Source organism: Odontomachus brunneus, unplaced genomic scaffold, assembly GCF_010583005.1.
Source record: "Odontomachus brunneus isolate Ranch 3 - 2012 unplaced genomic scaffold, Obru_v1 Obru_scaffold_170, whole genome shotgun sequence".
NCBI lineage: Eukaryota > Metazoa > Arthropoda > Insecta > Hymenoptera > Formicidae > Odontomachus > Odontomachus brunneus.
In genome coordinates this window covers 379,125-391,536 of record NW_022639620.1, presented here as the reverse complement: position 1 = coordinate 391,536, position 12,412 = coordinate 379,125, and the positions used below count along the sequence as shown (strand labels likewise).

General features: G+C 38.7%; 2 protein-coding genes across 4 annotated transcripts in view; both read left to right on the top strand.

Moving 5' to 3' along the window:
- Nucleotides 1-12,412, top strand: part of LOC116851263 (1,5-anhydro-D-fructose reductase) — a 254,733-nt gene that overhangs the window by 126,693 nt on the left and 115,628 nt on the right. The gene's annotated exons all lie outside the window — the stretch shown is intronic.
- Nucleotides 7,342-8,038, top strand: LOC116851266. Its single transcript, XM_032830544.1, has 2 exons — nucleotides 7,342-7,559; nucleotides 7,643-8,038. Exons 1-2 carry the CDS (start codon nucleotides 7,509-7,511, stop codon nucleotides 7,916-7,918), a joined length of 327 nt encoding a protein of 108 aa, XP_032686435.1. The 5' UTR covers nucleotides 7,342-7,508; the 3' UTR covers nucleotides 7,919-8,038.

The window sequence follows — 12,412 nt, the reverse complement described above, 5'->3', positions numbered from 1 at the left end:
GTACAACTTTGCTTCCGCCGTTTTCCTATAGATGGCTTTAGCGGTAAGTGGTGGTCGAAATAAATAGATCATAGACGTCATATAATAAACTTGGGCATCTGTCAACATAACCCCATAGAAACATTAGTTGATTTGTATCTGCATCATAAAGTTATTCTCGATTTAAAATGTCAGTTTACAAGCCAAATTCTCGTCGTTTGCGGGAGGTTTTAATTTTCTGCTTCAATATGAAGAAATCTGCGGCTCAGGCTCATCGAATGCTCTCAAATACTTAGGGTGTATATCAGTTGGACACAGTCCAATCACAAGTCGCTGTTCCAAGGGACCCTACAAATGTCTCTAATCACACGGTGCTGTGATTGGCTGTGTCCAAATGCACCGTGTCCAAGTGCACCGCTCCCAAATACTTATGGTGAGGCCGCTATTAGTGAGAGAACGTGTCGTGAGTGGTTTCAACGCTTCAAGAACGGTGATTTTGACGTCGAAGACCGGCATAGCGGTGGAAGAGGGAAGGTTTTCAAAGATGCAAAATTAGAGGCATTACTTGATCAAGACTCGTGTCAAAATCAAGAAGAATTGGCACGATCATTGGGAGTGACTCAACAAACCATTTCAAAACGCCTCAAAGCCATGGGAATGATTCAGAAGCAAGGAAATTGGGTGCCGTACGAACTGAAGCCGAGAGATGTTGAACGGTGTTTGTTTGCTTGTGAACAGCTGCTTGAAAGGCAAAGACGGAAGGGATTTCTGCATCGCATTGTGACTGGGGACGAAAAATGGGTTCATTACGATAACCCCAAGCGCAGAAAATAATGGGGAGTTCCCGGCCATGCTTTTACGTCGACGGCCAAACCGAATATTCACGGCTCCAAGGTCATGCTCTGTATTTGGTGGGACTAGCTTGGCGTATTGTATTATGAGCTGTTAAAACCGACTGAAACAATCACAGGCGATCGGTATCGAACACCATTGATGCGTTTGAGCCGAGCATTGAAAGACAACCGGCCTCAATACAACGAGAGACACGATAAAGTGATATTGCAACATGACAATACTCGACCCCATGTGGGAGCGGTGCACTTGGACACGATACAATTGGATACGGAGCAAATGGACACGTTGCAATTAGACACAAAATTTTGCTTACGGTTCAATTGGACACGGTGAAATTGGACACGATGAATTTGGACACAGTGCATTTGGACACGAGAAAAATGCGCACCGCTCGTTTGAACACCGAAAATTACACGCCGGACATTTGGACACGAAAAGTTGCACATCGCTCATTTGGACACGAAAAGTTGCATACCGCTTATTTGGACACAAAAAGTTGGGGTGTATATCAGTTGGACACGGGGCAATTGGACACAGTCCAATCACAAGTCGCTGTTCCAAGGGACTCTACAAATGTCTCTAATCATACGGTGCTGTGATTGGCTGTGTCCAAATGCACCGTATCCAAGTGCACCGCTCCCAAAAGTTGCACCCAGCTAATTTGGACACCGAAAATTGCGCACCGCTCATTTGGACACGAAAAGTTGCACACTACTCATTTAAACACGAGAAGTTGCACACCGCTCATTTAGACACTGAAAAATGCACACCGTTCATTTGGACATGAAAAGTTGCACACCGCTCAGCTGAACACCGAAAGATGTGTTAACAGTTATTTGAAAATTTATTACAATTTTTAACTATTTATACTATTGTTAACAGTTTATTTAAAAATTAACCAAACCGAACCTATCGTCACATTAACACAAAAGTTGAACAATAACACGTTTTAATAAACAATGACTGATGCTTCAACTGGTGGCACATAGAAGAACTTAAGCAAAACTTAAACTAAACATAAGCAGTAGGCAAATTGACCAATCACAGTCATTGATTCTTCTTACGGTCTAAGAATCAACGACTATGATTGGTCAATTTGCTTACTGCTTACGTCTTACTGCTTAAGTTTTTCTGTGTGCTACGGCCCTTAATGTGACGATAGGTTGGGTTAGGTTAGTTTTTAGGGGAGGTGCGGAGGGCGCAGCCTCCCGCTGATCGTTCGAGATTGCAGTACTTACTAAAAAAATATTTAAATTAAGATTAATTTATAAATGCAATTAAATTTATAAATGCAATAAAATGGGGTGCGTTCCGATTGACCACGGTACGATTGGACCAATCGATGAAAAGAATTATCTAGTGAATTATCAGGTCGAACCAATCATTACAATCTATGTCCAATCGTACCGTGGTCAATCGGAACCCACTCCTTGGATATTATTCAGGATAGTTAACTGTATAATATATCCAAAGATTATTAAAATCGGGGGGGTGGGGAGCGTTCCGATTGACCACGGTACTATTGGACATAACCAATCGATGATAAGAATTATGTAGTGATTTACTAGGTCGAAAGAATCATTACAATCTATGTCCAATAGTATCGTGGTCAATCGAAACTCGTTGTTCTGCATATTTACCAACGCATCTTTCGGTATCCAAATGAGCGGTGTGCAACTTTTTGTGTCCAAATGACCGGCGTATAATTTTCGGTGTCCAAACGAGCGGTGCGCATTTTTCTCGTGTCCAATTAAACCGTGGGCAAAATTTTGTGTCTAATTGCAACGTGTCCATTTGCTCCGTGTCCAATTGTATCGTGTCCAAGTGAGTGCCACTCACCCCATGTTGCGAAAGTGATCAAGACATACTTGGAAATGTTGAAATGGGAAGTCCTACCTCACCCGCCGTATTCTCCAGACGTTGCTCCCTCTGACTATCACTTGTTTCGATCAATGGCACACGGCCTGGCTAACCAACACTTCCGGTCTGATGAAGAAATAAAAAATTGGATTGATTCGTGGATTGCCTCAAAAGATGACCAGTTTTTTCGACGCGGGATTCGTACGCTGCTCGAAAGATGGGAGAAAGTAATGACCAGCGATGGACAATACGTTGAATCATAAATGTATAACCAGTTTTTTACAATAAAGCCTCGGAATTTCGGAAAAAAAACGGCGGAAGCAAAGTTGTACACCTAATATATATATTAAGAATGTTTATATAATATATATGTAATATTATAAAAAGAATGTTCAACATTTTTTAAAACATCGTTTAAAATACCGTCATTTTAGAGGTAACTTAGAACATCGGAGTAACTTTGAACCATTTGCAACGGCTTACAAAAACATGTGGCATCATTAAACGGATAGAGGTAGAACTTCCATATCAGCGATATAAAAGTTACCCCAAATGACGGTATATTATTGTCCTTGAAATAAAATAATTTTTGTCAATTTATGTCTGATATTGACATTTTTGGCTTATTAATTTTCCCTCATATTTCATAACAATTTTAATAATAATTTTTCATAATAATTTTCATAATAATTTTCTATAATAAATTTTGTTATAAAGTATTTGTGGTTTTCAAGAAAGTCTAATTCTTTTTATTACTTCTACTCATAGAACTTATAGTACATGGAAGAGGAATAGTCTATCCAAGCAATGAGTGGGATATGTGGACAACATCTTATGGACAGAAGATATATTTCTGTCTTGCTCAGTGACTTTTCTTCTTTCTGCACATGTGCTAAATTAAACGCGGTATTTGAATTACTGAGTTCTCTCTAACTTACCTTATAAAATATAAAATAATTGCAAACTGTATATTAAAGGGGAAAAAGTGATGTCATATTAAATGAAGAGGAAAAATTACTTTATAAGATATAAAAATAGATATTGCACTACATACTGAATACATAAAACAAAATACAATTATATATGCAATACAATATCAAAATTCAATATCAAAAGAAAAATAAAATATATAGCGGAATTGTTAAGAAATTTATAGAAACATAGGTATAGATAATTATAAAAGAAAGTAACATATGTATTAAATTATAAAACACTTATAAATAAGTTACTGGTGATAAAAATGTATCAATTTAGTTACTTTGTGGTTTTGTTTCATTTATTGATAAGCATTTTAACAAACATAAATATATTATTAATAATTCAATTATCGATACACGTTCAATCACTAGGACATTTACTTTACACCCAAAAATATAATTACATCCAAAACAAATAATTTATGTTACATTGTACAGTTAATATTTTTATATCTTTTTATGTACATACCTTTTGTTACTTTTGATATGGTAAATAGATGGTATGCTTTCACTTTTAAAATTTTGTTTTTAAAATTTTATTGGTCGCTGTGAAAAGGGGGTGTATATCAGTTGGACACGGGGCAATTGGACACAGTCCAATCACAAGTCGCTGTTCCAAGGGACCCTACAAATGTCTCTAATCATACGGTGCTGTGATTGGCTGTGTCCAAATGCACCGTGTCCAAGTGCACCGCTCCCGTGAAAAGGTAATCATTTTCTGTGAAATGATTTGAGCATAAAAACGTGGAAGTTTTGAGAATAGCTTCATCAATATTACAAAATTCTAACTATTTCATTCTTATTTCTATATCTTTAGAAATCCGTAAAAATTAGAATATGATTTTACTTAACTTAAATATGCGAGCAGAGAACACATTTATTTATTAAATGCTTATATGCTATGTAATACATTTATTTATGATATGACGCTGTTTTGTCACGATTATTACACAAAATACAATATCGAACCATTTCAAATAATTAATACAATTACGCTTATATACAATATGTTTTCCCATAAACATTAATAAAAACATTATGGTTATGTTTTGACATTAGAGCATTTCGATTGGCGAAGCGTGATCATGCGCATAAAAAGAAAGGGTGTATATCAGTTGGACACGGGACAATTGGACACAGTACAATCACAAGTCGCTGTTCCAAGGGACCCTACAAATGTCTCTAATCACACGGTGCTGTGATTGGCTGTGTCCAAATGCACCGTGTCCAAGTGCACCACTCCCAAAAGAAACAGTCACTGACAGAAAGATATTTCTGTCCTTTAGATCTTGCTCACAGCTCGACGATCGTATTCCTCTTCCATTATTATATGTTCTATGCTTCTACTATACTATTAAGCTGGTGGCACATAGAAAAACTTAAGCACTAAAGCTTAAAGCTCACTACACCTATTGTGGCTCGGAACTTAGTGCTTCCTGTGCTGTTGAATACACAGCCACTAGATTCACCCACTTGTTGTTCTTGATGGGGTGGGACCCTTTGACTATATAATCATAGACCGCTAGCGACGATTCTAAGCGTCTGTCAACATCTGTAGCGCCGCCAAAACCAAACAATGGCAAAGAAGAAACCCAGTAGAACAAAACAGAGTTAGCAACGTAAACGCTTCTAATATCCGCGTATCACATAGTGATACGTATTGGAAATACCTAAGGGCCGTGGCATATAGAAAAATTTAAGCAGTAAGACGTAAGCAGTAAGCAAATTGACCAATCACAGTCGTTGATTCTAGGACCGTAAGAAGAACAGATGACTGTGATTGATTAATTTGCCTACTGCTTACGTCTTATGACTTCTGCACACAAGACGCGGTAATGCTTGCCGCGCGGCGGAAGTCCGCGCGACAGCCAATCAATATGTTGTTTTTCCGTAAGAGCTAGAAGGTTATTATGGAAAGCAGCATATTGATTGGCTGTTGCGTGAACTTCCGCCGCGCGGCAAGCATTACCGCGTCCTGTGTGCAGGAGCCATTACTGCTTAAGTTTTTCTATGTGCCACCAGCTTAAAGCTGGCCACACACACTTTCCGTAACAGTAACCGTAAGGGCTATCGCACACAAATTGACATAACTGCATATGCATAGCATAAGACCGTATGTACCAATGAGCATCGAGTATTAAGTCGCCATATTGGTGTTCGATGCTTAATATTCGATGCTCATTGGTCCATACGATCTTATGCTATGCATATGCAGTTATGTCAAATTGTGTGCGATAGCCCTAAGACGTAACGTAAAAATTGACCAATTACGATTGAGTATTCACAAAAATGGCGATCTTAGGGTGCGATTAGATGTAGCGTGGTACGCGGTATGCGGTACGCGGAACGTAGTAAAGTGACTAGAAACCGCGCGCGGTGAGCCGCGTCTGTTTTCTCTCTACTATTACATGGAGCAGAAACTGCGCGGAAAAGCGGTACGGGCTAGTGACAAAGGGTGTATATCAGTTAGATACGGGGCAATTAGACACAGTCCAATCACAAGTCGCTGTTCCAAGGGACCCTACAAATGTCTCTAATTACACGGTGCTGTGATTGGCTGTGTCCAAATGCACCGTGTCCAAGTGCACCGCTCCCGTGACAAATTCTCATTTTTATGCACTTTTAAACGGAATTAATTGATTTAAATGCAATTAATAAGTAAATTTGTTGAAAAAATAAGAATATTGGTAAAATGTGCATAGAAATGTTAATACATTTTAGAAAATGTAAACAAATGAGAATTTGTCACTTGTCCGTGCCGCTATTCCGCGCTCCATGTAATAGGAGAAGAAAAGAAGCAGACGGAACGGCGACGGCATGCCGCGACATGATCGTAGCTAAACGATAAACAACGGCGAAATACATAACTTGAAATTAGCACATGTAAATTAAGTAAAGAGAAATATTTCGGTGTTCAGAATTCGGTGGAGGAAAAAAAAATTTTTGCGTTAAAGCAAATTTTTATCATGGAGACTGCAAATATAATGTTGATGGTCATGATAACATTGTTAAAGCAAGTAAAAAATCAGCCAAAAAGATATGCAGTAATTACAATGCACAAAGTTATGACTATATTTTATATTTATATTTGTTACCAAGAATTAGAAGATGAGCGAAATCCACGTCTAGTGTGGGTAAGAGATATCTTTTCTGAACAGAGAAGACTTTTGCAAGGTGCCAGTGATAATTTAGTGATTGAGATGCAATTGTCAGACGATCTGAAATTTTTCAATTATCTTTGAATGTCCCCATCGATATTCAACAAATTATTGGAAATAGTTGGACCTCGCATTGAAAAGGAGAAGGTGTTACGGAATCCAATAACAAATCGAACGTGGTTACAGGTGACTCTGCGCTGGTTAGCTTGTGGTGACAGTATGATATCACTGTCATATGCCTTTCGTATTGCCCAATGTACAATTTCCAAAATCATTTCGGAAACATGTGACACAATATGGGAGCGGTGCACTTGGACATGGTGCATTTGGACACAGACAATCACAGCACCGTGTGATTAGAGACATTTGTAGGGTCCCTTGGAACAGCGACTTGTGATTGGACTGTGTCCAATTGCCCCGTGTCCAACTGATATACACCCACACAATATGGCGGGTGTATATCAGTTGGACACGGGGCAATTGGACACAGTCCAATCACAAGTCGCTGTTCCAAGGGACCCTACAAATGTCTCTAATCATACGGTGCTGTGATTGGCTGTGTCCAAATGCACCATGTCCAAGTACACCGCTCCCCAATATGGCATGCTTTAAAAGAGACAGTACTTCCTGTTCCCAGTGAAGAAAATTGGCGCAGAATTGCAGACAATTTCGAAAAGATATGTCAATTTCCGCACTGGAAAGATACTATCGATGGAAAGCACATTGTCAGGTATATATTATATGTGTATATATGAAACATTCATACATACTTGTGAGCAATCTGATAATGTAAACAATATTTGACAATTGCAGGCACAACTTCGTAGCGGCTTAACATTTTGTAATTACAAAGGAAACCATAACATCAATCTACTTGCAATAAGCGACGCTTTGAATCGTTTCCTTATTGTTGACATCGGAGCTCAAGGAAGACAAAGTGACGGAGGTGTCTTTCACAACAGTGGATTGCCTCATTTATTTCAGACAAATGCACTGTGCATTCCTCGACCCACGTGCATCGGCTCTATTAACACGGAGTTTCCATTCGTATTAGTAGGAGACGAAGCTTTTCCCTCGAGTACATATTAGGTGAAGTAAAAAGTTCTGAGCGTTTTTTCGCTTTATTTCGACGATGAAATTAACATAGTTAGGATTATCCGATTTCGATCAAATATGCGCCGTTTTGTTCGATAACTTTTGTCCATTTTGAAAGCAATTTCATAATTCCGCGATTGAAGAAGTCCTCGTCCCTATTGGTAAAAAACTTGACCAGCTCATTTTCACAAGCCTCTCTTGAGGCCAGTTTTATACCATCCAGAAAATTTTGCAAATGCTTGAAAAGGTGATAATCGCTTGGTGCCAAGTCTGGACTATACGGCGGGTGCAATAGAACCTCCCATCCAAGCTCTCGGAGCTTCTGGCGCGTCGTTAATGATGTGTGCGGCCTGGCGTTGTCTTGATGGAACACAACACTCTTCCTATTGGCCAATTCTGGCCGCTTCTGGTCGATCGCCTGCTTCAATCTGGTCAGTTGTTGACAGTAGAGGTCCGAATTGAGTGTTTGGCCCGATGGGAGCAGCTCATAGTGGATGATTCCTTTCCAATCCCACCAAACACACAGCAAAACCTTCTTGGCCGTTAATCCGGGCTTGGCGATCGTTTGGGCCGGCTCACCGCGATTGGACCACGATCTTTTTCGGCTGTTGTTCTCGTATGTGACCCATTTTTCATCACCAGTCACCATCCGCTTCAAAAATGGGTCGATTTCGTTACGTTTCAGCAAAGAATCGCAGGCATCAATTCGGTCCAAAAGGTTCTTTTGCGTCAATTCGTGTGGCACCCATACATCGAGCTTCTTCTTGAGACCAGCCTTATGCAAATGGTTCCAAACGGTTTTCTGGCTAATCTTCAGTTCCTGGGCAATGGAATAAGTGCTCACATGCCGGTCCGACTCGACGATTTCCATGATTTTATCGACATTTTCGACGATTGGCCTACCAGAGCGTGCCTCATCTTCGACGTCCATATTACCAGAACGGAATCGTTGGAACCACCGCTTTGCTGTTGCATTCGATACTGTATTGGGTCCATAAACAGCACAAATTTTTTTTGCCGCCTGCTCCGCTTTTTCACCTTAATCGTAGTGGTACTGAAGAATGTATCGAATTTTCTCTTTTTTTTACCTCCATTTTGGAACGCTGTAACACACAACTGGCTTGACCAAACACAAAACTGTCATAGAACTTTTTTTGAAGCGTAATGTCACCTTTAAATCGCCGTATAGTATGACCCGATGCGATGTATACATCGTGAGATATGGCTCACTAAAGACATCTAGCGGAAAACGCTCAGAACTTTTTACTTCACCTAATATATGATGAGACCGTACTCTCGAAGTCGTAATCTAAATGTGAGAAAAAAAATTTTTAACTACCGTCTCAGTTGAGCTAGAAGAACAGTGGAATGCATCTTTGGAATTTTAGTTGCATGATGGAAACTTTATCGTCGACCTATCATTGCATCCATTTCCACTGTCATTAAAGCTGTGCAAGCAACAACTATTTTACATAATTTCATCATCAATAAAGAAATTTCCTTACCGGTAAGGTAAAGAAAATATGGTAGGAATGAAGAGCCTGATGCGTCGAGTAGTGGACTTACAGTCTTAAATGGCAATAATGAATCAAGAAATTTGACAGCAGTCAGAATTCGAAATGATTTCGCCTATTATTTCGAGCACATCTCTCCATTGTCTTGGCAGTGGAAGAAAGCTTTGTCTTGCGATTTTTAATATAATTTTGAAATATATAAATAAATCGATTTTTATAGTTTTATGAGTATATTTATTTTTATATTTTTACGAGCAGATGTATATGTATTTTAAAGTAGAAAATCTATGTCTATATCTAATCTTATATCTATAATCTTATATCTAATAATCTTATATGTTATAATCTTATATCTATTATCTTTGTGCATTCTGTGCCTCAATTGTCTCTTCTTCAATAATTGCTATATCCATAAGTCTTCTTTAAAGATTTCTGCGATTGAAATACGGTAGACGACGCAATATATCGCCCAGTTGCTCCAAAAAGCTATCTACCACATCCCGTTCTTGGTGCGGTACTGTTTTCAACAGTTCTAGAAATGCATCTTGCAGTTAAGCCTGCTTCTTTAATTCTGCAATTGATTTATTTCATTATTCCGTTATTAATTTCATTCGCAAGTGTACAAAAATATAACTTTCAAATTTGCACAAGAGAATATTTGTTTTAACATTGTAAGAACAACATTGTAAAAACAATTCGAAGGTTAGGTTATGCAAGCTCTATTTACTTTGCCTTTTGCAAATCGATCTTGCGGTGCTCGAAGTCGCAGAGTCTGAAGATCCGTATTTGAGATTGCCACCGGTGAACTGTCGTTGCTGTCCTCGATAATGCTCATGCTGGCATCAGACAGTTGAGCTTCGGCGTAAACATCATTGTTGCTACTCTGTGTCAAGTTGTCCACAACCTGTTGCACAGAATTAATGGTTCTGTAATTTAAATTTTCGTGTTGTTGCATTAATATATACAACACAAATAATATAACATTAAGGACTTATCTAGACATACTTGCATAGCCGCATGGGAGCGGTGCACTTGGACACGGTGCATTTGGACACAGCCAAGCACAGCACCGTGTGATTAGAGACATTTGTAGGGTCCCTTGGAACAGCGACTTGTGATTGGACTGTGTCCAATTGCCTCGTGTCCAACTGATATACACCCTAGCCGCATAAACATATGCATAAGAAATTTCATTGGTCCATAAGTAAATACATAAGGAAATAGACCAATCAAATTCTTTATGTATATGTTTATAAGACTATGCAAATTTATTTGGATAGGCTCTGACACTTACAACATTGTGCTTAATGTGTCGTCGAGAAATCTCATTTGGTTATAATGAGTAAACATGCTCTTAAGAGGATGTCCAGCTTCTGCCCCACTTTCAGATCCACTTGGCGCATACCCCTGCATACGCCTACGAGCCTTCATGTAGGCATCACGCAACTGTTTCCACTTTTGTTTTGCTGATTTTAATGCTTCTGTAATTTTTGATATAATTCTTTAAATATTTACAAATATGTTAATAATACCATAAAATAATCTTATCTCCAAGTATATTGACAATATCATTCCATAAACTATCTTGTTTCAGGTTTATCCTTTCTTTGACAGGTAACCTGCTGTCCCACAAACCTTTATGATCACGAACCAGATCGATCAGCAGTTCGTCGATAGTTTGTATCCGATTATTTGTCTGAAGCGTATCTTCTGCTACATGGCGCATTGCGTCCAAGCACCCGGGGGCTGCCAAAAAATTGGTGTCGACCCCGGGGCTTATTTGTATTATTTGCATCGGATGAGGAAGGACAACGGTGGAGACGGACATACATGGACAGCAGGTCTTAAAGGATAGCAACCTTTGACTATGAGAGACTGACAGCTGTACCATTTGGTACAGTAACATTGTTTTTCTCTGTAGTCGCCGTGCGCTTGGGATCGCGCCAGAGATGTCACTTCCGAACGGCATCTCTGAGCGTTATCTAGGAAGAGGAGAGTGTCGTGAGCGTGGAGCGTCAGGTAGCTCAGTGGTTTAGAGCAGTCGCCCGGCAAGCGAAAGACCCGGGTTCGAGTCCCAGCCTAGCAGGACCGCGCTTTCGATATTTTTCTCTTTCTGGAACGAAAAAGATACGCTCGAACGCACGGCGTCCCGCCGCCACCTAGTATGCTCTCCTCCTTCTATGCCTCATAGGCATTTTCCATATCTTCCACCTGCTTGCTGTTAATATTATCATATCTTTGCACTGCAAAAAATAATAATTATGAAATCAATTTTACGCAATTACTGTGATAATTATTAATACATATTAATTGAGATAAACAGAAATATTCTTTAAGCTGGAATTCAAAGTCAAAATCGTTTCACAATTTAATTACAATAATACACAATAAAAATATTTTGCACTTACCCATTGTAACGACATAGTTTTCATCAATGTTGAGAAGATGCACCTTATTATCAAAATTACTGAAATAGTGATGTGCGAGAGCATCTCCACAAGAGCCACGAAGAATAAAGCCGCAATAACTACATTTTAATGACTGAAAAGATATTGAAAAAGTAATGTTTTCATTAATTGGTACAATTTCTAATGAAATTCATCACAGAAACATATACTTATCAATCTCATATTGTATTGATAAATATTTATTTATAGTTTATATTATAAATATTAATAGTACTTACAGAACTATTCATCATTTTCTTTCTTCTTCCACAAAAAACTATATATACATATATATACATATACAGGGTGTTCGGAAAGTACCGGGACGCCCGAATATCAGGAAAAATATAAGTTTTACAAAAAAATGTTTCAGACAAAAGTTGTGGCTTTTAAAAAGATGTCTTTACTGATCACATCAGTTTGACCTTGGGTTGCGTAGCGAAGGTCAGGTCAAGGTCACATTAATTTTTTTAAATGGAACACCCCATTTTTCATTGCATATTCTTATAGCACATCTCGAGAGCTTT

Excerpts from the sequence above, each read along its gene's own strand:
- LOC116851266 (XM_032830544.1), top strand. The coding sequence starts at position 7,509 with ATGTCAATTTCCGCACTGGAAAGATACTATCGATGGAAAGCACATTGT. Across the intron at positions 7,560-7,642 it reads GATGGAAAGCACATTGTCAG|GCACAACTTCGTAGCGGCTT; the intron begins GTATATATTATA and ends TGACAATTGCAG.